Source organism: Taeniopygia guttata, chromosome 8 (assembly GCF_048771995.1).
Source record: "Taeniopygia guttata chromosome 8, bTaeGut7.mat, whole genome shotgun sequence".
NCBI classification, from domain to species: Eukaryota; Metazoa; Chordata; class Aves; order Passeriformes; family Estrildidae; genus Taeniopygia; species Taeniopygia guttata.
Window position 1 is genome coordinate 14,482,436 of NC_133033.1, and position 25,968 is coordinate 14,508,403.

At 38.3% G+C, this 25,968-nt stretch overlaps 1 protein-coding gene across 1 annotated transcript in view; it reads right to left on the reverse strand.

Annotated features, from left to right (window-relative positions):
• Window positions 1-25,968, reverse strand: part of COL24A1 (collagen type XXIV alpha 1 chain) — a 115,865-nt gene that overhangs the window by 22,625 nt on the left and 67,272 nt on the right. The window contains exons 25-41 of the mRNA XM_030279099.4: window positions 21,443-21,496; window positions 19,708-19,761; window positions 18,901-18,954; window positions 18,101-18,154; window positions 12,721-12,774; window positions 12,421-12,465; window positions 12,261-12,305; window positions 11,137-11,190; window positions 8,222-8,275; window positions 7,201-7,254; window positions 6,930-6,983; window positions 5,623-5,676; window positions 4,950-5,057; window positions 3,374-3,427; window positions 2,806-2,913; window positions 1,841-1,894; window positions 1,008-1,061 (exon numbers count right to left, since the gene is read on the reverse strand). Coding sequence (XP_030134959.4) covers window positions 1,008-1,061; window positions 1,841-1,894; window positions 2,806-2,913; window positions 3,374-3,427; window positions 4,950-5,057; window positions 5,623-5,676; window positions 6,930-6,983; window positions 7,201-7,254; window positions 8,222-8,275; window positions 11,137-11,190; window positions 12,261-12,305; window positions 12,421-12,465; window positions 12,721-12,774; window positions 18,101-18,154; window positions 18,901-18,954; window positions 19,708-19,761; window positions 21,443-21,496 — 1,008 coding nt within the window. The remainder of the gene's footprint in view (window positions 1-1,007; window positions 1,062-1,840; window positions 1,895-2,805; window positions 2,914-3,373; window positions 3,428-4,949; window positions 5,058-5,622; window positions 5,677-6,929; window positions 6,984-7,200; window positions 7,255-8,221; window positions 8,276-11,136; window positions 11,191-12,260; window positions 12,306-12,420; window positions 12,466-12,720; window positions 12,775-18,100; window positions 18,155-18,900; window positions 18,955-19,707; window positions 19,762-21,442; window positions 21,497-25,968) is intronic.

Sequence of the window (25,968 nt, forward strand, 5' to 3'; positions counted from 1 at the left end):
TTTATTTAATGAAAAGAAGGATAAACACAGTATTTGACAAAGTGAAAAAAGAAAATTTCTTTTTCCTAAGTGTATTTTGAGAAATATACTTAATAGAAAACAAGAGTACAGAAGACTCCATCATTAAGTCTGAAGCCAATTAAAATTTAAATATGAAATAACTGCCATCCAAGTGCATAAACAAAAGATGATCTATTCCAGATGATACCTACCAATAGTAATGCAAAGAAAATCACATTTTAAGTATGATTAAGGACTTGAATTGCATCAAAGTGGTTTTTCAGAAGTGACCCAGCAACCTAAACACCTAGCTGTCAACAAATCAGTTTTCAGTTATTGTTTCTTAAATAAAATCAAAACGTATTTATAACGTCAACCACTAAATGCCTATTCACAGTATTTATAGGAAAACTGGCTCCAGGCTGTAGCTCTGTGTCAAGGACAACTCCAATCTTCATGAAGTGAATCCATGTACCTGCCTTCTTGGGGTCACACGGGTTTCAGTGAGCACACAAATCTGTTTTCAGGATTTGAGACTTGAGAGAAAAACAATAAATTTGACACTAAAATAGCAGTATGAGGCCACATCCTGTCCCTAACATTTTATATTAACCACAGACATTTGTCCATCGTAGCTGGACTTTCAGGCAAATCTGTGGGTGTACTCACAGGCTCAGAGTTAAGTAAATATTTAGCTGGTTCTGCACTGATTATTTTTGTCAGCAGTGCTCACTAAAGGCAGTGGTGCTGTCTGATACAATAGACTGTGTTCCGTACAATGGGTACCTTGTGTTTTAAAACCTCAAACATTTTAACAGTATAATTTTGGGCTCCAGCTCTGAATGACCCATTTCCTCACTTTGCATTTCTTTTCCTAGTCTTTGACAATACTAACAAATACTGCCAATGGTGGCTTTTGCTGCTTGCTGTGGAAAACAGTGGGTGTGCAGTAACATTTCCTCCTTTTATAATTTCACAAAACAGATCAGTAAAACCCATGTTCATACCTTTTCTCCTTTGGGGCCTGGGGGCCCTGAGGGCCCTGGTGGACCCTGGTGACCCTAAAGAAGAAGCAAACCAAACACAAATTATTTTAAAACATGTAATTAAATAAATAGCTAATTCCAAAATTTCTTTTAGCTACTTGCTATATTCCTTTTTCTGCTTGAAAATTATTCTAAATCATGTTATGACAACAAAATCAATGGCAGAAAATGGACTGTGTGTAGGAAATGCTCTATGAATTTTGGGAAACTACATGTTCTGAAAGGGCTTAATGCAGGTGATGGGAGCTGGGCTGGTTCTTGCTTCAAGGTTAGGGTCAGTGATGAGTGTTTTTGTTTAGAAGAGAGACTGGACAGTCTTCTCTGTAAGATGATGACTCAATCCATCTATGATGATTTTCACAGCTAATTTTCAGTGAAAGCCACAGTATCTTTATGTACTTCAGCCAACCTCATTCCATCAGTTTCTGTTACTTAAATGGAACCTATATGGCCAGACAGTAAGCAGAGGTGGTGGTGTTTGCTGAACTCTCTCTATAATGAATAGCTGTAGTAGTTTTAGAGGAACTTTATTCAGAAGGGGTGAGATACATTGATAAAGAACAGTTTAAAGTTCGTGGTAAACCCCTCCCACGAGCAAACTAACAAAAACCAGGCATCCTTGCTTAAGGCTAACATTTCTGAGTAGACAAACACACCATATAAACATACATGAGCATCTGGCTGTCCTGAAAATATTTGTGTAGTCTAGATACAGATTCCTAGGATATTTGAACTTAGAATACCACAGACTTACTTTGGGATGTATGTGTACGTGAATTCAGGAAAAAACGTACCCCGTAACCTGGAATTCCTGGCTCTCCTTCAGGTCCCATTCCTCCTAGATGTCCCTGTTAAATGCAGTAATCAGTGAGAGAAACAAGCTCCTTTGCAAAGTGCTACAACAATGCCTACTATATAAAGCAAGCACTTGGAAAAATCTTGACATATTGACATTTGACCATGGGCAACTTTCTTGTAGGTCCTATTTAATTTATTAAAAATACTGGGCTTTTCATTCTTCTGTGGAAAAAAATGGTCAGTGTTCCGAGTCCTAACCTTTTAGTCTGTGCATAATTAAATAAAAAAGGTCTGAGCTTTGAGAGGTGAGGAAGTGCTAATATGCCAAGGGAAGCAGGGGGTGGTCATCACCTCCTTCTCTTGAAAATATTGGCCATTAGATAGTAAACTTTGCTTCTGTACTTCACATGCTCAGGAGCACACTGCTGCATTCAGTGGCCATAGGACTGGACTGAGACAAGCACGTTGCCTCTCTAGCATGGAGCCTGGATGCTTCATCACATCTGTCACACAGGAAGCTTGGGGAGCTTACTATGAAAGGAGCTAAAAGTTAATGGAATAGACCTAATTCAGTTAACTTTGGACCAGATTCCTATTTGATAGCAGTAGCAGCCTTCATCTGAAGTGCTTTGTTTCAGCTATGGCTAAGGCTGATGGTATGTGATAGCAAACCCCTTGATTTTTGTTCTTGGAACTGGAAAGGTATAAACCTTTATACAGAGAAAGAGGTTCAGAAGTAACTAGAAAAAAAAAAAACACCCATAGTAGTGAGGTTATATGTGAAGTGTGAGACATGTGGGTTTCATGGTATGCACTGCCATCCCACTCCCATAATTGTCAGATGACCAAAAGTTTGAGGTGGCTCCTTCCAGATCCATGTCCCAGGTTTCTGTCTGGAAAGGTGAACAGGCCTTGTTCTGATGCTGAAAGATCTCTATGAGCAAGCATGTTTTGTACTAACCACGGGACCTCGAGTTCCTCTTGCACCTTTAGGACCAGTTTTTCCAGGTTGGCCAGAATCACCAGCAGGTCCAGTTTCTCCTGGAGGGCCAAGCTGCCCCTTTTCCCCCTGTTGGTATTATTGTATTAAAAATACTAAGAGATTGACACTAAGTTTTAAAATGCTTAATCAAAATGTGTAACAGCATTATTTAATAAGTATGACATTTACTGCCTGTTATTTATTGTTAGTTACTGTAGCTATTGGAATGTCCGAGCCCAGATCTCTGCAGTATAAAAGAGTCTCTCCTTAAGCTTTCCCATTATGTTTTTGTTTTCTTTTAGCCAAAGCTTAAAGCAGAAACTGTTCTGAGTGGCAAAACCACATCTTGATACAAATTTAAATTTCCTAAGACCTTGAATGTTATTGACTGCAGAATGATGACAATTCCAATTGCTATGGCTAACAAGTAAAAAACTGGCTTGAAGCATGACATGAAAGAGGGATAGTTTTGGTTCAGTGGAATTCTGTAATGTAAATTTGAGTTTCAGATGAAAGGAAGGGAACTGGGGAAGATGAAAAATACTACCTTCTTTCCTAAACGGCCCCTCTGACCTGGATTCCCTGGTGTTCCTTCAGGGCCCTATAGATTTATTAGGGAGAGAAAAAGAAATTGAGAAAGGCTTGGAAACATGTTTAACCTCTGCTCCAAAGTGCATAACTAAGTAGGCTTTGGTAAAGCAGAGAAGTGGGAGGAAGAATGTCATTAACTGTGTCTTTAAGCAAGTTAGTAGGGCTGTCTCAAATTATAGCATAAACAAGTGTGAGGGTTTCAATGATTATCTATCAAAGTAGTGGAAATGCACTGCAAATAAGGGAGAAAAAAACCATTAAATCTTGTTCACACAGAAATTATTACTTTACAGATTTGTGAAGCTTATTTGTTGCTTTGTAAGCTACTGTTTAAGGAAAACGTAATGTTATTCTCACCTCCAATGAAAAACTCAGACAATGGGCTATAGGAAAATGATTTTCATGTTTAGACTAGGATATTATGATCTGTCTGAATCCCTAGAATGAGGTCAAACCAAAACTGTGATGTGTACACTCCCAGATGCCAGGGAGGAGGGATGGAGAAGAAGGCAGCTCTACAGCTGCCTTTGGAACATGTAGAACAAAAACGTGAAAAATCCCTCCCTAACCACATCCTCCCAAAAATCGAATTGCCAGACCTGCTTGCCTCACTGAGGCACAGAAGCACTGCTGATGTTAATTACCGTATACAAGTATAATTACATAAAGTGTAGATATGCCAGAGTTGAGCTGGCAACAATTTCAAAACATGAAACTTTCAATGTTCCCCAAAACTACCAATTCAAAATAAAGAGTCAGAGAAACAAAACTTGTTTTGCAGCGCACTAAGGGCGCCAACAACCCAAACAACACTTTTTTCTTTCCCTAGAAAAATAGTTCACAGTGAAGAACCCAGGACTAAAGGCAGCAGAATGTAGCACTGATGCTTAGAGGACAGAGTGGACAGTGCTCCTGGCCGTGAACCCCTGGAGTTCCAACCAGTGTTCTGTCAGACCCCACCATCACACAGGAGCTACACAGAAGGCAGCCAGAGGACTGCAAATAAGAACATCATGATTTTTGGTACGGGAAGCTGGTCTGATTTAAAGCTACAATACTTGCTTTGGAAACTGTGCTCCAAAATTAGTTCTCATGAAGAAGTTGCATACAATTTCATGGATGGATTTTAGTTGCGAGGAGTAATACCAGAACAAATAGGCAAATTGATCTAACAATGTTGCCTGTGAATTCTAATACTACCTATTGTCTACTATTTGATCAATGTGTGCTTGATGCCATATTGTTTGAAGAGGAGAGATCTAAAGTGAGAGGCTCCAGGTTGTGTGGTACATGTGTCTGGATGACAGGCAGTGAGGAACCACCATTTGCCAAGAGGTCCCATATTTAAGACAGAAAAAGCATTTGTCTCCTCTCTCTACCAATCCTGAACCACATTGGAAACTTATTTAAATATGGTCATCTCTAATTACATAGAAAACCAGAAAAATAAAAAATAAAGGAAGAAAGAAAAACTAACTTTGTTTACTAAAAGCAAATGAGCAAGAAGTCCATTTCAATCAGAAAACACTTACAGGAATTCCCATTAGGCCAGGTTCACCAGGGGCCCCAGCAATTCCTGGTAATCCCATCTCTCCTTTTTCACCGCCTTCTCCAGCAAGTCCCTGGTCTCCAGGGTCTCCCTAAAACACAGTTAAAAAACCCCAAAAATTCCTTAGTCAACCTCCTGCTACAGAACTACTTGCTTATAAGAAAAGGGAATTCTGGATCTCTGAGTTTTTAAAAAAACACACTAAAACTGGTGTGAATCTTACCAATCAAATTCAGATCAGGCTCTAAACTAGAATAAAGCCCTTTTTATCCCATTCCTACACTCCTACAGCCACATTTTGCCTCATCCACAACCAAGTATCTGAGGTTGTTCTCTATGACATCTGCTGTCCTGGCACCTGCCACAGCACTGATCTAATCTGGGGAGCAGAGCTGCCTTGGGCTTGCTCTCTCCAGCAATTTAGTCACCACAGACAAAAAGCTGTACTCAGGTAAATCTTGCTTTTCTTTGTCAAGCCATTCAGCTTTACAGCCCTTGCAAATGTACCCAAAAGATACAGTGCCTGTACTTTACAGGACCTCTGATGTTAAGTGCACTCAACTGGGCTCAGTTGATCTGGTGCTGACCTAGGATAAAAAAGGAGATTTGGGTCCTTAGGCTAATTACTTTACATCTGCTACAAAAACTTAACATACCTTTGGGCCATCTTTTCCTTGAACACCGTCTTCTCCTGGAGGCCCTGGCTCGCCCTTATAGAAAGAAACAGTTGAAAACAAAGTCATTGCCTATAGTTCTTGACTCATACTAGTTTTATACATGTTTATTATCTTTTGGACAACTTTTATGTTGCTGTTACAGTTTATTTATCTTCAGTGTCACAGCCCATGAATATCCAATGCAAGAAAACATAGAAGATGATCAGCATTAGAAAAACAAGGCAATACTATGCCCATATAACTCTGGAGATTTAGACAATGGCATTGAGATTTGGTTTGGATTCAGAGTGTATAACATGCAATTACAGTAACCTCAAAAATATACCTGTTCTGTCCCGAAACTTCCATGTTTATGTGGATAACTACTATATTGGTATGTTGACAGACTTACTGTAGGGCCATTTACCATTAGAAATATTTCAACATTATAATCACAGAATCACACAGAATCATCAAGGTTGAAAGAAAGCTTCAAGTCCATCTAATCCAACCATCAACCCAGCACCACCATAATCACATTCCCAAGTGCCACACCCAGATGCTTCTCAAACACTTCAAGAGATGGTGACTCCACCACCTCCCATGGCAATTTATTCCAATGCCTAACCACTCTTTCAGTGAAAATTTTACTTCTAATCTGAAGGTTCCAATCTGAACCTCTCCTCGTACAACTTAAGGCCATCCATTCTATCATTTGTTAGCTGGCAGAAGAGACCGAGCCCCACCTCACTACAGCCTCCTTTCAGGTTGTTGTAGGGTGAAAGGAACCTCCTTTTCCTCAGGTTAAACAGCCCCTGCTCTCTCAACTGCTTCTCAAAATCTGTGCTTCAGCAGCTCCGTTGCCCTTCTCTGGATATTCTCCAGCACCTCAATGTCCTCTTTTGAAATGAGACCCAGAACTGGGCACAAAGCTCAAGGTGTACCTTCACCAGTGCCAAGTACAGGGAAAAATTCACTGCCCTGCTGCTGCTGGCCACACAATTTCTGACACAGGCCAGGATGCCACTGGCCTTCTTGGCCACCTGGGCACAGCTGGTTCATTTTCAGATGGTGTTGACCAGCACCTCCAAGTCCCTTTCTACTGAGCAGCTCTCAAGCCACCCTTCCTCAGTCAGTACTCTTTTTACTTTGCTACAATATTACACAGTTTTTTTCTTCTTTTTAAAAGAAGGCTATCAGAAAATAGCTTCTTATTGAATTCTTCTGCTAAATCAAGATTTCTTAATCTGTACTTCATTCATAACATACTTTTCTGTTGTGGAAGAAGATTTGTATCCATAGCTTACCCTCAAACCCTGGTCACCTGGTTCTCCAACCTTCCCAGCAGGTCCAATGTCTCCCTGGGATATCAAAAGGAAAATAATTGGATTTTAAAGGACAATATTCATAACAATGACAGGGTTTACAGCTGATGGAGTCATCATGACAATAACAGTATTTCTTAATGGTCCATTTCCTGTATCACTGTCTACTTGGCTAATGCTTCAGATCTCTCTGATTTGCTTTTATGACAATTTGAAAATATAAACATCTTAAGAGAATAATTTCAACATTTACCTTTGTGCCTGGTTCCCCCTGCAGACCAGGTTCTCCTTCAGGGCCAGGAGGTCCCTGAAAGGTACAAGAGCTACTGTTACATGATCACTAGTAATAATTTTGCAACAACTAAATAAAACACCCAAAACTGAAGCAGAAGAATGGCCTGAGACATTGGGAAAGATGAAGGTCGTAAAAGTCAAATCTAAACAACATAGTTCTTTCTAGAGCCAAACAGAAAAAAAGGTGGGTATGGAAAGAGTTCAGGAAATGCAGTGTGGGTCAGGAACATACTGAAGACTCAGCAGTACCCCTGAGCCTGTGCCTTTCACCATAAATCACTGCTGAGGAAGCATCTATCTTCTGTAAATCTGACTGACAACTTCAGCTCACTTTAGGCTTGGAGTCAAGTAGACAGAACCTTTGGAGAACTAAACACTTTCTGAAGTCCTCAGCCCTTAACGAGTTGATGATATCAGACTGCTTTTTGTAAAGTTTACACATAAACCTTTTCATAGTAGTTAGTCAGAAGTCTGGATTTTGGAAGAGCATTTTTTTGAATAAGCCAAATCCCTACTGCTCTAAGTGAGCTCATCCCTCAGGTACTTCATTATAAATGTTGCTAATACATTCTGTCACATTTCTCTCAATGGAATATTAAAAATAAAGCAAAAAGCAGAAGTAGAAGTAAGCAAGAAGGCTGTCTACAGCTGCTTTCCAATATCTACAAATTGAAAGAACATATGCTTAATGGTGTTTTACTGCTAACTGCAAGGAGAACAGTGCTTTCAAAAAATTGCTTGCTCAATTAAACATTCAACTTCTATGGCATATGTCACGACTAGATGCTCAAAGACAGTGCTTACAACAGAACAAGCTACTTATTTTAGACACTTTTTGGTAACAGCTTTAAGAGTCTCTGAGTAGCTTATGATATTTAAGTCAGCTGCAGGCAATAAAAAAAAAATTTATAAACATATTGTCCAGACTTAGTCAGTTGTTTGAGTCTTTGTAATTGCTATGTAGGTAATTAAAATCTCACCTCAAAACCCATTTCTCCAATAGGACCAGCCTCCCCTGGTTGTCCTCTTGGACCCTGGCATGAAACAAAATTTTGGATGCATCATTCAATTAGCATTAAATTACATTGTAGAGCATTCAGTTTGTTTCTTCACAACTCTTCCAACTGGAATAGAGAAATATATTTCATTGTCTTTCCTCCTGAATCCAACAGTGCATCCAAGTCCCATGATGGCATACAGTACCAACCTTGATGCACTGAAATAACAGAGCTCAAATAATAGCACAGATGTCTTTTCTTTTAGATAAAAACTAAATTATTATCTGAACTAAGCTCTTCTCTTGACTAGCTGAGACTTTGTTTAATTAAGGTTTGTTAGACTGTCTGGTTTGCTTTGTGGAAAAGCCTACAGTCTGGTATGGAATTAACTGAAAACAACTACTTCACCACGGACAGAACAGTCACTGATGCATAACAGGCTAAAGGCTGGAGCCTTCTTAGCAATATTAGTAACTATACTATAAGGATTTTATGATAAGCCTTACACATAAGAAGTACATTTACTGCAATAACACCCAGGGATCATTACCCAAAGTGGCATGTTCAAATTCTCTGCACATGTTAGATCTGAGCTCACAGAGCAGGATTTGTGTGCTGGGAAGCAGAAGCTGCTGTAACAGCTTACAGCTGATTCTATAGCCACCCTGAATGTATGTCCATACAAATCAGCTCTCTACATATAACCCATCTTTGAACTTCAAGGCAGTTCATATCTTTTTATCCCTTTGAGACTCATCCGTGTCTAAACACATTCTAAATTCAAAACATTTTCTTGATCTACAATTCTCATGTAGAAGAAAGATGCTGGTTGTATTTATAACAGAAGACTTTTAAACAAATATTTACTCTGTTTTGTTTCACTTCCTCTTACAGACTGCATAAGGTTTTGCTCCTCTTGATGACCTGTGAATATTCTCTTCCCTTGTAAAAACAATGTAAATTGTATATTACTGGCAGAATTCTGTCACATGCATATATTTTACCTTTTATCTTCATTTAAATATGAACAACTAAAACAGCAGTTGCTTCCCTTTGACAATTCGCTTTGTCCTAAATTAAGTGAATCGATTTTCATTTGCAGAAACCCCATGAAATTCCACTAGGCAAGTGTCACAAAGCTTCAGTTTGCTCCACATATCAAGTATTTCTTCATATTACCATTGAGGTAAGGCTACTGGATTGGTAGTGCATCTTTCTCCTAAGACTTTCAGAAGCCAAAATTTTATAGCAGTATGTGGACTCCTTTTAACTATTAACATCAGGTGACTTGTAAAGGATTTTAGTGAAATATCTGACAAGTAGATAAAGTTTGAGTGCAGTTTAGATTATCCCATTAATACAAATAGTTAATTGCTCGTATTTCTCTACCAACAATTACCGTATTTCTGCCCTGTGCAGAACTAGTGACAGGGCCAGAAAACCTCAGCAGCTGGCTTCACATAGTGACCAGCTGACAGAGGATGAAATTAAGCTGCTTGGATAGGCAGCTAAAAAAAGGGCAACGTGTTTTCTTGCACAATATCTTCTGTCATTTTATCACTTCTTTCTAGGTCTGCAGACCATCTTCTGAAAACATTTTACTCTTTCAGCACTTGCTAGAAAAGGTACCCTATTCACAGGGTAAGTTTTTCTCCTGACAGTGAACATGTAGTTTCTATGATGATGAGCACAAGGGAAATGTAGGCTGCTCAAGAGTAGGCCACTTAGATTAGGTAAGGCAGACAGGCATGGTATTGATATGAAAATTCAGACTTGAACAGAAAATGGCAGGAATTTGACATATAAACCTTTCATTGTAAGCCTCTCAGATGTTGCAACATGAAGATAAGATATAATAAATGAAAGTAATAGGAATCCAATGCTAACGATTGGAAAACTATTGCTAACTATTTTCTGTGAATTATTTTGCAATTCCTACAGGTTGAGAGCTCAAGTTAAGTATGCAATTCTCTCCTAAAGAAATTTTGTTGGTGTTTTTCTAGCCCTCAAAATATGCAATTACTTTCTGTAAGCATGGATTAGTAGAAATAATATTATAAAAAATACTAAATACTAATAATACTATAATAAACACAATTTTTATCAACACTTCACTTTTGAGATTTAAATTAACTATGTGCAATTTACTGTGCAAAATTACTTTCCAGAAGCAATGTAAACACACAATTTTTGACAACTCTATTAGATTTCTGCACCAGAAAATGGGAGCCTTCTCCCAAATCCTTCTTAGACATCATATATTCTTTTACTGTATTGACATAATCCGATTTACCCCCAGAGATGGTGCTGCAATACTATTCCTGTACGGTCTGTATCTTGCAGTTCAGTGCATATATTTGTTGCAGGTTCTGCCTGATCTTCTGTAACAATATTAGCCACATGAAAGTGAGCGTGGCTTTGACACAGTAACAAGAATCCATCCAGCAGAGGAATGTCTGAGGGTTTATTACAGCAGTCTCTTCTGGAAAATTTAACCTGCCAAATAGATGTGGTCCCTGTGCTCCTAAACAACAATCCTAATATTTGCCTAAAAAAACACTACTAAAGTATTGCCACATACATTTACATAATACATAACACAGATATCTACCTCAATGTGGTGAAAGCCATATTATGTTGTGGTCTATGTTCTGTTAGCTCTGCTACGGTGTGCACCCCTTACTACAGAGCTCCCCAACAAAATTCACAGGTCTCTGTGAACAAGTTACACTAAGCAAAGGAGGCAGACTCCAGCTCTGCAGCTTTGGAGCAATCACCCCACAATTCCTACCTGACCACAGCTGGCAATACTGGATCTTAGTAAAATGGAGCTTGAGTTGTCAGGGAGCTTGTATAATACATGGAAAAACTCTGAACAGGCATAAGGATCAACTTACTGGCTCTCCCACTGGTCCTCTGTCTCCTGTGGCTCCTGGAGGCCCAAGCAAACCCTGGAAGATTAAAATAAAAAATCACTGGAAAGAAGCTCTTTCATATTCTGAGCACAGCTACTTCCTCTCTTGTTTTTGCTCACACAGTCACTAACCAGAAAAACCCTTGAAGTATGCGCAGCCTTTTTTCCTGGTTGACAGGCAGTGACATATCACTGGCTCTTGTGGCAGGTGAAGGAGTCACGAACAGGTCCTTCCTCAGTTTCTTTCACATACAAATGAATCTTAGCTGAACCACCATTTACCAGTTCATTGTAATTCTCCTTAGATCCACGTGCTGTTTGTATGTCCAAACTGCCCTGAATTTTAGATTATCAGGAAGGTTACCAGCACACTTTTCTCTCTGCTCAACCTTTCTCATAGCATTTATATCTCACACTGTCTTCTAGAAACTGGACTCTAGGAGATAGATCAGTATCCTGTACTATGAAATAAATGTGCTATTACACATAGTTTCAGCCTAATGAGGTTTTGCTTCATTCATTTCTGTGTATATAAATACATCTAAAAGTTATTGTGAATGAAGACGAAATGAAAACACTTGTGTCAAACGTGAGAGGCAACAAGCTCCTAAATCTGAGCAGAAAAGGCAAGAGACGTATGGTGACAATCAACATTTTGAGTTTCAACTGCAGAAAAGATCGCCACCGTTACTGCTTTGTTTTTGTTTTTCTGCTTCTCTCTTTGTTGAAAATCCAGTACAATTTGGACTGACACCTGCTTTGCAATAGAAGCCTTAAATAGAACACATAAGATTTCCATTCAAAAAAGCACTAAAAGAAGGAATTTTCTCCTATACATTAAATTCATTTAATACATTTCTACATTTATTCCTACACTGGTAACACACACCTACCCCAAATTCTATCAAAGAATTATTGCCTATGTCACAAAGACTTTCATCCTTCAAACTGCACTTCTGCCCCTGGTTCTTTGTATGAATAAATGCAAACTGTCAGAGTTTTCCAGCTGCTCTGAAATAGATAAGCTTCCTTATACCCAAGTGTCAAACAAAGTATGGGATTTTCTGGATTTTTTTTTGTAGAAGTAGTAGTGAATTTCATACTCACAAGTCCACCCTGTTCTCCTTTTTCTCCTGGATTTCCAGCTTTACCCTGGTTAAAGAGAAATATCAAAAAACATTGCTGGCTTCAAGTAATTTCCAAACACAGCTCAGAATTCAGAGTTATTCTGTTGAAGTTTACTACAAAGACTGGCTGCAATACTTACAATGAGTCCAGGAACTCCTTTCTTTCCTGGATCACCTCTTTCTCCCTGATAAATAACAAAAAATGTGTGAATTCTACATACATTTTCTTGATAAATTGCACACAGTTACTGTGAGTTTAAATGCTGGGTAACTAGAGAAAATGCCTCAAAGAACCTGGAAAAGGCAGAAATTTGCAAATCTCTTGGATTAAATGGAACTCTCTGGCTTCTCCCATGATGGGCTGGATTTTGTTTGTTTACTTTTATCTGTTATGGTCTCCCTCAGTGTTTTATATAGTATTGAGCAATTCAAACACTCACCTTAATACCTTCTGTTCCCAGTTCTCCTGGAGGACCATCGAGACCTCTTGGCCCCTGAATATTGAACAAGTCATTTGGAAGACTAATTATGCATTATTTTTGCTTGTCATTAAGGAGATTTTACATAAGCTTTAGGAGAGGGGAAACATTTTGTTAGCAAGAAAACCAATTTTCATTGTGTATCAAGTGTGAAATAAAACTTCAAATAATAAAGTAAGTTTCTGGTTTATTGAATTATGAAGTTAAGAATAAGGATTTTTTAAAAAGTATGTAAACAAAATATTCAGGGTCTCAGTTGGAGCCAGATGGCAGGCTGGTATTTTCTGCTCTTTTTTTCATCCACCTTGTACTCATGCAACAGACATTAGAGTGATTTAGATGATCACTGTATATACAGAGTGCTTGCTTTTGAGCACATTATAAGATGTATATACAGAAATTAATCTTGCTAGTAAGGCTCTAAAAAAAGCAGATAAGATTCTTCCACTAGTAAATCAGTTTGAGGCAAGATTAGAATTTATAGTTGTGAACTATTGTGCTCTATTATTAGACTAAAATGTCTTTGTAAGTTAATCTTTATAAGCAATAGATGAACAAAGATAACCTGTTATATTATTGTAGCATAATATAGCAAATACCTATTGCCAAAACATTCAGAGTTTTATTATTTAAGATTGGTAATCTAAATCCATTATCTTACACGCAAATGAAAAATCCTTAACTATGTCATGAACAAAACGGAAAATAATATTTTACCCATTCTGACTTAGGAAGTTATTTCTATAATTCTAAAAACCATGACTGTTTAGGTATGGAACATTAAATTAAAACCAGTTAATAAGAACTTAAAACTAATGACCACTTTAAAGGAAGAGCTAGATAAGTATCAAGAGAGGCTCTTTACAGCAGAGTACATTGGGAGGATGAGCCATAACAGCTTTCCTGGTGGCATTTGGGCTGGGCTGGCATCAGGACGAGTTAGTACACTACTATGGCAGTGCCTAGAGGAAAACAATCTCCATTTCTATGGTGAATTTCTGAATTGTAGAGAACCTTACACCTTGGGTCATGGTTTATAGAGAAGGGCATCCAATCATTACTGATTTTGAATCATAAGACTGTTCTAAATGATAGTAGTAGGGGCTTGTAAAATGACATTGTTGGAAGCACATCTGAGTTAATTTAGTTTACTTTCCCTCCAAAAATATCTGTGACTTCCCTATCTCTCTTGAATATTTTGAGAAAAAACATACCAGAATTTATTCTCTCTGACTTGGACTTACTGATCAATATCAAAACCTCTCTTGGAACACGTGGTGAGAGCCCATCCACTTTTCTCTGGAGCAAAAGTGAAAATAGCTGACTGGTAACTCAGGAACAGTGTATATCCAGAATCATTTAGGCTTTTCTTCTGAAATGAAAACCTCTCAGGAATAGGCCTTTCCTGTGAGCTGATATATAACTATAACCCCTGTCAAAGCCAGAAATATCCCACGAGAACTCATCTGTCACCATTTCAGCACTGCTACTTCTGGCCAGCACAGAGGAACACAGAAACCATAGGAAAAGGTGTAAGCCAGGACTGAGCAATTACAGGCATTTTTTTTGGGCTAGAGTGGAAAAGAGGCTACAGAAGACAACACTGACCTGCCACATGGCACTCAGTGTGAAAGGTCCCAAACCAAACAATACTGAAGTCTATGGAAAAAAATCTGTGACTCCAGTGCCCTGAGATTAGAAACAAAACACTAGTGGTGGTTTCAAAGGTGCAGGAGGCTTTTATAAAAACATTTACCCTGGGACTCCTGTTAAGATTATGCAATTGGGTAACTCAGTTGTTGAATTACTATATAGCATAATTTAAAAAAAAGCTAAACATCTTGATTAAATTAATTTCAGATTGCTGCTCTTCACTTTTTTCTGTGACTGCTATCTGTAACACAGATACCAGTTGTGATGAAAATTCGAGGCAGATTTAGCAGGTTTATTGTTCCTTGATCTGAAATGTCTCAAAGTACAGGAGGAGAAGGGACAAGAAGAAACTGAGATGGAGCGAGGACAGGTCATTCAGCTGTGGGGGTAGAAAGGACAGAAGCTCAAGACCTGTGGAGGAACCACCTACAGCAGCACAAGGAAGGGGGAAATTGAGAGTGTAAAGCAATTAAGCAATTGCAGGATAGTTTTAGATTTTTTCAGACTTTTTAGATATGTGACCTGTCATTTCTCTTTGTGCATTCTCCACAGGACTGACCAGAGGATAGAATCTCAAGATTAAATATTCAAGGAAGAAAAAGGACATGTTTCCATTTTAGAGATTGGTGTAATAAGGAATTGCCTTCTAGGTTTTATCTTATATCATTAAGAATTACCAGATAAATTCTTTCAACACTTCTGACATAAGTTCAGTCATAAAGAGGATCATAGCTTGCAGTTTGAGAAACAGGATTGCACAAGATTCTCAGTCCATGTTATGCACTTAACACACCAAAACCTTTCTGGCACTCACACAGGTCTCCATTTCAATGGAGTTCACCTTGGCAGCCCATGACAACTGATCTGATCACTAACAGTTAAGCAAAAAAGTCTACCAACCTTCTACTATGCAAATTTGAATTGAAAGCAAAGTAACAGAAAGCAACATGATCCTCTAGCCAGCCACAGAACAAAGGGCAGGAATCCAAGGGAAAGGCAATTTAATATCCTGATGAAAGCACACAATAACATTCCTATAAATAGTATGGTGTGACTCCTTATTGGCACAGATGAATTGGATTGTACAATTTCTTACTATAGCTAGTACAGAATGAGAGACATACTTGATTTGCCTGCTGTTATTTAAATTAGTTTGCAAGAGAGCTGAGGAGTGAGGCTGCCAAATGATTGCTACTGCTTTTTTCTTTGGCATGGGTTCAGCTCTGTTTCTAAAATGGAACATTTTACATTGAAAACTCTAGGATGATAATCTGAGAAAAAGTTCATCTAAGAAGGTAAAAAGCACAAATTAACTATTTTTATTCTTTCTTGTCCTGTCTCTCAAATACCAGAGGAGCAGAAAGAACAGAAATGCAATATATAACTACTTCTCTTTTTTGGTGTCTGACATGGAAGAATATTAGAAAACTACACCAATTTACTTTCACTTCCTTCAGACAAATAAGAGAGATAAACATGCAGCTATCAATGTACCACCAAGCACACTGGACCCTTGTTTCACAAGTACACAGTATGTTAAGTTCCATATCCCCTGAAATATGGAAAATATGAAAGCTGTCACTCATTAAAATAAAGCACAGATGTCCTCAGGCAGTTGAGGTTCTTCATGCCAGTACAGATGCCACTAAACCAGGGAGAACCCTACTGGCTGCTAGAGACATGAGTTGCTGCTGCCTGAGCCTAAATTTACAGCAGCTCACTGTGTCATTTATCTGCATTTTCAAGTCAAAATTTCATGATCTGCATTCCAGGAAAGTAAGAGCAGAAAAATTATTTCTTTTGAGCTTTAAAATACCAAATGCCAATCTGAAGAATACTAAATGCCAAGAATTTTAGCACCTCTTGGGAATATTGCTTAAGTCTCGTTTATGAAATGAATCCAATGATACAGAGTCTCTTCCTCTCAAACCAAGAGCTACAGTCGCATTAGTCCAAGATTATGGTATGAAGTGAAAGCAGTTTCTGATGTTGTAGTTTACTTCACACCTCAACAAACAAAGACAATGAAAGATCATGCAACAATGACTTCATGGCTGCTTACACTGCCAGGCTTCCAGACTAATGCATTTCTTCCCTCTGGCCATGGAAAAAAATTCTTTCTTACACGTTGATACTCTCTCCCTCAGTGTCATTCTGCCATTGATGTATCTAAAAAATGGTGCTGTCACTCTGTGTTTTCATGAGATTAAAACAGAAAATACAAAAATCTTTTCACATGATTCTAGCCAAGTGCATCAAGTCCCAAGCATGAGGTGAGGAAGCTCTGTGCTAGTGCTGTGCTCAGTGGCATATTCCCCAAAATCCCCCAAGGGTGAGATGCTCCACAGACTTTTAGGCAGCCTGCCTTCAGCTGGCCAGAGCTCCTGGGTGTACTGGAGAGTGAACAGCTGGATATTCTCAGACAGAAGCAAGCTGCTGGGTAATCTTGGATGCAAAACCATTGCTGAAAGGTCCAGAATTTATGAAGAAAAGGAATTCTATTCTGTGACAGTGCACAAGTAGAGGGTCAGTGCTTCTAAGACTTCTCACAGACTCCAGCTGTGAAGACAGGATAAATTCTTGTTTCCATACACAATGAAGGCAAATTTCCATATGCTTCCATTTAACTTCTGTATCTGACTGTGGTGTGCATTTTCTGAGGCCTTACACACAGAGCTGTGGGTTCTGACACTTCTCTTTCTGAATCCAGAGACGACAAACCCCAGGTTTCAGGGCACCTCAGATATTTTCCTTATGTGAGATTCTACCTTTGGTCTGATATTTTGATATATATTTTGAGATAAAATTCTCAGTGGCTCAGCAGGAGTCTGTTCTCAGAGTCTGAGGACCTGGGTCTGTTCTGAGGCCCTCTTTCATGAGACATTCCCAGACATGCTGGGCAGAGGCAAAGGCATAAACCACAATTCCAAAATTTGACTTCCACAGAGCTTGGAATATTTGGGATTTATTTTGAGTGATCTTTAATTACCAGCACTGTATTCCATGATATGCTAACAAAATCATAGAGACAGAGTTGTCAGGAATAAATAGAGCTGTGAAGATACACTGGTCCAGCCACTGGTATGAGCTGTACAAGTCTCTTAGGAACCATGGATAAGCTGCCAAACTGGAAGGTAAGGTGAGAGACACTTCACTAGTGTGGGCTTGGGATCACTGTTTTGTATAAAGTAAAAAATGGTTTCCATTTCCCTGATAAAAGTGAAATGGAAATGACAATCTAACGATTGCAGGTTCAAGGTGCTAGCACACAGCATCTTCTGATTACACTTCTTCCTCCCTCAAAACTGTGTTTGAGAGATTTTGATTGTATTTCCAAAGAACTAAATGCAGGTAAAGAAAACTGTCCTTAAAACATTGAAATAGTCCAGTGGTAGTTATAAATGACAACTTTTGCATGTTTATGTGTACAGAAAACAGTTGAGCGGTCATCTTGGTTCTAGTTTTGCTCTCAGCTGAAACCAATTCTAAAGCCCATTTCACGGTGAGGAGAAATGAAGATTCATATTGTTTCCTACATGGAAATACAAGTATAGTCTATCTGATTTCAGTACGAACGAGTTCAGTCCACAGGACAAAGGGAGCAGCTGTAAATGGGTTATATTTCAGATTGATATTTGCAATACACTTCTCTCTGCTCTAAGGAACATGAAGAAGCATTAGTACTTACTCTTCTTCCCTTAGCTCCCTGTGGCCCTGGTGGTCCTCGTGCCCCTGAAGGTCCCTACACATCAAACAAATTTATTATTCATTGTCTTCTAAACAAAGAGTCCTGAACATTACAAGCTTATGTACCTTGCGCAGCAATCAATGCAAGAAAAGCAAATCAATCACTTTCACTCATGGTTCAAATTCAATTAATTGTGTTTGTACAATTTATGTAGAAAAATCTAATTAGCAGACTGTATGTAACATTATTTTTACAAAACACTGATGTGACTGTTGAATACATTACTTCTAGTATCCCAAAAAGTTTTAGAATTTACTTGTACTTCAGCAACATTATGCTAAAAAGCACAAATATTTTCTGATAAAAGGTTCAGTTTTTATCTGTATTGAAGACCCATGGTAGACAAATTATAACAATTATACACAGCAGATTAGAATATAATTTATTTTTTATTAACAATAAAACTAAACACATAATTAATCTATTTAGACTGTATTAATCACCAATGAATTTTAAAAATATTATGCAATTATTAACTATCCTTGCAAAATTCCATTTCCCTACTTGTCTCAACAGAGTGATTTTTAAATGGATGAGTAAATCATATAATTACTTTTCCCTCTCTCATGGATCATCCTGGCAAAGAGTGAGTGAACAGATTCTGTCTGGATGGGTACATTTTTATGACAATTTTATGGATTGCAGTACAAACTAGAGACCATTCTTAGCTTCACCAAAGCAAAAAGACAATTTGAAAATAGCTTATTTTATGTCAAACCAAAGCACCCCCCTATACCTACAGGTAATCCTTCTGGCCCCACAGGCCCAGGGCCTCCTGGAGGTCCTGGATAGCCCTAGAATTAAAATAAACATAGAAAAGACAGAACAGTTTTATCTAAATTGTTATTATAGCAACAGTAATAAATCCAGTTACTTACCTCAATAATTGGAGGTAAGTGAATAAAATATTTAATTTTACAAAATTTGTTCCCAAAATTTTGTTTAAAGACAAAATGCTTAATTGGATATATCCTAGTAACCATTAAAGCAGCCTAGGAAGCTTTCCTACACAGGCAGGAGCTGGCAGAGATGTACTGAAACAAAAGCTGCTGAGTTCTAAATGAATTTCAAACTCCTCTCAAGAAGGCTGTGACAGTGGGAACAGAACGTGGACACATCCTGGTGTGGGCTGACCTGGCCAAGACCAAATGCCAAGAACAATTCCTGTCTGAGGACTGCAATGATTTTCTGCTGGGGAAGGTTCTCTCTGCTACAGTGGATTTACCTGTGGTAATAAGCATTAATAGCAGTCCAAGAAAAGTAGTTGATAAGACTGGGTACTATGTTAATAAATCCTTGTTTATTAATCTCCCTAATATGAATTTTTTTCATGAATCCAAAGCAGCTGGTTGAAGGTAAATCTAGATTAGAGGGATTTAATGAAGGACTAGAAAGCTATAAAATGAAACTTTGTAGGAACTACATATCATAAAGATCACTCGTCCATAAGGTCTGCACAGCTAGGAGGGTGAGAACTTATTACTGTTTTGGAGACTAAAGTGCCTTTATAAGTAACAATTGTGGATTTTACATTACTTGTAACTTACCATGACACCTTTTTCTCCAGGAGGACCTACAGGTCCTGGACTGCCTCGCTCTCCCTTTAACAACAAAGAAAGAAAGAGAAGAAGAAGAACATTGAATATTCTTCCCCTTTTTCCATGTCCACTGAGCATACCTGTCTATTGGCTGAGAGACTGCCCTTCAGAAACAGTGCAGAGTCCTTTTATAACCTTTCTTTTTTTAAATTTCTGCATTCCTTCCTCCTACAAGCCTATCTATCTTTTGAAAAAAAAAATATAAAACTGCATTTCTCTGTCTTCTTTTTTCTAAGAAGACTGAACAAGAGGTTTGACTACATAAGCCTCTGAGAATTGCAGATAGAAGATGGTTTCTCTCTGTTGGGTGCATCATATTTATAGTATGTTCCTTAATCCATAAAATTCAGTACAGCAAACAAAGAAAAAAGATAATTTTTTTCTCTCTCTTCCTCTTTTCTTCAGTATGTGTTAGGAAAGCACAGCTCTGAAAGGAAGGCCAGCCCTTCAACAGCTGCTGAAGGAACTTGAGAAGGGGTAGCAAGAAGGTATTTTTCTGGTCTTCCACACCTTTTCACCTTTCATTCATGTCACTCCAGGCCCAAATATCAGACTTAGCTGTAGATTATCCTCAGAAGATTACACTTTTAATACAACTGGTGCACATGAGATAGTAATAACACTACATTTTATATTGCATACCGTAATTATGCTGGAAATACATTTATCATTTAAATCCACATAGCATGTGTTACCTTGCACTACTTAATCCACAAGAAAGGAAGACAATAAATTCTACAGAAACAGCATAGCAGTGACAATTATTGCAAAAATGAAGAAGCATCCTTCCATTTGCTGATGATAAATTATTTAGTATTTTATTGCCTTTCTCCTCCTAGCTAAACTAGCAGCAATGTCTCAAGGTACTCTTTTTGGGCCAAGTGTAATTATGAAGAAATTATGTATGTAATTATGTCTAAATCTAAAGCAGGGCTTTCCACTGATGTATTTACCTTCACAGATTATATAAATTATAATCAGATTTTAATGGAATTCCTAATAGTAGATTAAGACTTCCTCCATAAAATATCTAAACAACAGACACCAGTCTAGGTGAAATAATTCAGCCCTGCAGGAAAGAAATACAAATGGTGCTGCATAATTCTGACAAACAATTATGTTTTTATCATAATTGAAGCTGACATGCAGTCCAGTAATAGTTTCCTGTTTTTCAGTTTTAAAATACTTCACCTAAATAAAACCATGTCAAATACACTTAAGCTATTTGTACTCTTCTAGTCACATTGAGTCTGCCAGACTTTGCTTTTACAAACACAACTGTTACTGCACAGCAGACAAAACTAAGTCATCCTTTTTATTCAGTTAATGTATACAGCCAAGTTGTACCTTTCTATTTTTGTCTTCATTATGTAGTAGTGCAAAACCAGTGAGTACTGTATAAAACAAGTATAATTCATGCCAGTTTCTCTGAAACAATAGCAGCATAGTAAAGTGTTATAAGAAAGGTATCAAATCAATCAGCCCTGAATTACCTGTGAAGTAAAAATCAAGGATATCAGATACATACCTCAAATAAGAACATTTGGATTACCAGTTTTTACCTCCCCATGCTCTGAAATAGCTACAGGAATACTAGCTCTGACAGTGGTCAGTAAATGATCTCTCACCAGTACTTTATCCCCTCAATGGTTTTCAAAGCTGCTGAATAGTCACATTATTATACCTTGTCACCAAGGTTTCCAGATGTCCCAGCTTCTCCAGGTAAGCCAGCTGATCCCTGTATGAAAAAAAACAGACTTTTACTTGCATGATGTCTATACTAGTTCATGGTCAGCAGCTTTTCAGCAACAGAGCAGGACCCAACTGCTCCTCCCAGAGAGCCCCATGCCTGTCTGAGAGCACCTGGGGACAGCCAGGGCTGCACGAGGGACCCAAGGAGCCCTGCATCCCAGCACACCACTGCAAACAGCTCCTGCTAGAAGGAAACTGCATCCATTGCAGCACAATACTACCCTACCAACGTAGATCTGCCACTCAGCTCAACCTTGCACTGCTAAAAGACTTACAAACATACCAATAAAGGTGATAATTGCTCTGCTAGTGCTTCAATCTGGCCACAAATTTCAAAGGGAATGAATTCAGTGGAACAAAGTAAAATGCAGTCAAAACAAAAATTATATTGGATCAGGTGTTGTCAGAATTTTCCCTTCAAGAGTAATAGACCCAAATGCCTTTGAAGTCAGAGGATCAGAGCCTTTCAGACATTCAAAAATTAAATAATCATCCCCTGAGGTTCCCTCACAAACTTCCACTGGATAGAACAAGTACAACCATATGGGATGGGAAACAGAAGAGGAAGTACTTTTAGAAACCTTATTCCCAGTGCTTATAATACCTATTTTACTATGAAAGCTAAATTAAAAAGAAATTACAGCTCAAGGTTCAAATTGAGAAAAATATGACACAATGAGCTTGAGGAAAAAGCACTAAGTGCCCAGAATACATTGCATGACTGCCCTTGGAACATGGCAGAAAAGTGATAGCTCTGAGGAGCGATATAACACACTGTATCTGTACCACTTTAAAAAGGGAAAAAGGAAAGTTATGCCAATTCACACACTGGCATTGCCATCTTTAAGTGTGCAGGAAAGAACTAGCATTAGTAGCACTACACTGGCATTGAAGTGCAATTTCAAAAAAAAAAAGGTAATACTTTAAAAAAATTAAAATGCAGTCTTTATCTGTATAATCTGAATACAGTTCAGCCTCAAGTCCTTTAACAGAACAGGTGCAAAATAAGTAGAGATTTTATGATTACTTGTTCTTTTGGACTGCTAGCTATGCTGGAAATCCCACAGTTTAAGCACATGGCAATGAGCCAGCGATACAGCTACTTTTGAGGTTGACAATACGGGCACAAATTACTTTATGGAAGGAACTAAAGAGATAAGCAGGCATCTTTGTGGCTGCTGGACTGATATATTATGTGTGGGAACTTGTGTATTATATGTCAGAACTGAGATGCCTCTTGCCTTGGCAGCAGCCAAAGATGGGTCCTGGTGATACTGGCACTGAGGCTGTGGCCCAGACGTCACTGGCAGCAATGAGGGACTTTTGTGATGAATTCTGAGAGGGAGTGCTCCCAGTCAGAGCCAACAGGAGGCCACAGTAGCAGGCAGAAATCTGTGAGACAAAGAATTACCCTGTACTCTTGCCTATCAAGGTAAGAGGTGTGGAGGTACAGTTTCAAAATGCTGAAGATTAATCACTTTGATTCCCTTATTCCAGAAAGAACAGAAGACATAATAGAGCCAAGGTGAAACTCAGACCTATTCTCTTTCCACAGAGACACGCCTGATCTCCCACCCAATGCCATGCTGTTTACAGGACTGAAGATGCTGATCAGAAAGATGGAGAGCTGTGCCTTGCCCCAGCAGTGAATCTTTTAATATACAGCCTCTGATCAAGTTCACTTTTCAATTCAGAAGTACTCTCTTCCCAGTTTGGTTGCTCTGGGCTGAAAGAGCAGGAATGACTAGGAAGCAGTGGCTGTGAATGTGCTGCTGCATTCCCTAGCACATTAGGGCAAGCCTCTGGCACCCTCCAGAGAGAGGACAGAAGCTGGCTATTAAATAGAAATTTTCTTATACATTGGCTATTCCTCAAAAGTAGTTAAGAAAATTTACGGCAAAAGCACTAAGAAGGCTGATAAAAAGATGTAAAAGAAACTTGGCATACCTGGAACTGGATGTCTATGGAAAGCAAAACAATAGTCAAGATGACTAGAAATGAAGCCTGTGAAATACTAAAAGCAACAGGGACTTCAGAAGGTATGAAGGGGAAAGAAATTCATTACAGGTTAACTAAATGCTCTTCCACCCCTCTATTCAAAACAGAGGTCAAGTATCTGAGACTGAGAAAATGCTAGGGCTGGTATGCACACCAGCAAGAGAGCCAAAAACTTACTTAAGAATAGAATCTTCAATTTTCAAATCATTGATAGCATTCAGTGAAAAGAAAGTATAGAGAGCAAAACATCTTGTTCTGTCAACATATTAGCCATAAAGTGATGTTTTCCCTACATCATTCCTGACAGACTTTCTGTAAGATCATGTGTCTCTTAAAATCCCAGATTTGGACTGGCTTGTAATAAAGACCAGCAACTAGGACTGGGGTGAGGTTTCAACTCTCTCTCCATCTTATGATAGAAAATGAATACAGTCCAAAGCAGATCTGTCGAATCAATGTCTTCCAGCATGCCTCCAATCCTCTGGGGAGCAGTGGTGGATTCCAAATATAAAACTGAATGTATTAGAAAACAGAAAAGTAAAGCAAAAATCTTGAAGTGATTAAATAAAGAAATCAGCAACTTACTAAAAAAATAGTCATCAACTTTCATTTACAAGGACTTGTGTAAAAGTCTCCAGTGACAACAGCAGCATAATAACAGCATTTTAGAAACCTTCTTGACAGGAGCATTTTGTAGAAAATGAATCAGAGACCAGATCTCACAACTAACACATGCCTGAGAAGACAAAAACATCTTGCTAGGGCATATGCTCTGTGTTAGAAACTGGACTGTAGTTGAATAATTGAAAACACATTGTACACTTAATGCAAACCCAAGTATGGAGTAATCCATTGAAAAACCTGGTAGTGAGAAATGAATACACAGCTAGTTCCAAACATTCCCGTGACAGCAGTTACCTGCCAGGTTGTACTTCAATGTGTTCTTTTGTGATAATTGAAAATTTTCCAATCCAGTGCTATTTCATTTACAGTTCAGTATTCTCAAAAGTCTTTATTCAACATTCATCTAATGAGATGACATAATACATTTAAAATGCTATCTTGTCACAATAACATTTTTCTGTTAATTTTCTGTCTGTTGAGAAAGTTAGTTGGTAATCAACCAGCGGTGATCATCTGATTGAAAAATCTGTGATTTGATATGCCAAATGGAGAAAGTGAATAAGAACAGAGATGCATCATATTTGTACCTTGTAGCTGATATTTCACTCAATTCTTTGAAGGACTCAAAAAGTCAACTATCTGAATATTTGAAAGGCAAAATGTACTGACACCAATCACCTACTCAAGAGCAGTTTTAATAAATAAATAAATTGATCGAATTTTGCTTTCAGTGTAAAGCGGGGTAATTCTGTTGATAGCACTTCTAGAGGAATGCTTGCATTTAAGGGAAGCTGCCTGACCAAGTGGGGGTAGGATATGCTCACTGACAAAACCTTGGGAGCTAAACTGCAGATACCATGAACCCTGAAAAACAGCTGAAACCAAATGATAAAGAAAACTACTAGCAAAAAATCCTTCAAGAAAAATGAGCAACAGCTTGATAAAGCGAACTTCTAGCTACTGTAACCTCTTTCTCCACTAGTTTCAGCAGGAATTATGGCATATCAGGTCATGTAGGGTAGAAACAAGAAGCACAACCTAAGACACAGAAGTACCTTTATTACCATTCACTGTTAAGTGCTTCACAGAACCCACAATAATCTCTATCCAACTGCTTTCTGAAAGCAGCTGAAGCAGCTCCTTCTTTGGAAGCCCTTGGCAATGTCCCATGCATTCACCAGACTTTGAAAAAAAAAAAAAAGGCTTTCCTCAACTGACTTATCTTTTGGTCTATGGTTTAAAATTCTCTTTTGTATATCCCTAAAGCCCAGACTTTTCAGGATAATTCAAACAACTCCTTCTTTTGAGCATCCTGAACACATCAGTTAGAGTTCACTTAATCTTTTCTTCAAGCAAAAGGAATTGCAGTTTCCATTCTCCCTGAATTATGCCTCCCTGGTGCCTAATCCAGCTAATTTTTACCTCTCTGAAAGATGTGGTAATTGCTTTATGGTAATTCTTCCCAAAGGCATCTCAGCTACAAGGCACATGGCCTGCCTGCAGTATTTTATTGCCATTCACAGACTCCTGCACACTGACCATTTGCAGCCTGCTCTGGAGCTGCCATCGACAGCCTGAACATCACTGGTTTTCCTTTGCTGCATTGCAAAGTTTATTTTTCATGGCAAAGCACTTTTTATTTCAGCTTGGTTTCCTTTTGTTGTTTCAAAAACTATGTGCAACCAGAGAAATTTGCTGACATGTAATTTCTGAAGATTATTTTTCCAGGATTTGTGTTCATGAACTCTGCCTTTTGACACCAGTTGCACATACTACATCTGACAGTTCAACCCTTCTACTCTGTCTCAAAATGTGTATAAATGTCAAGGATTTCTA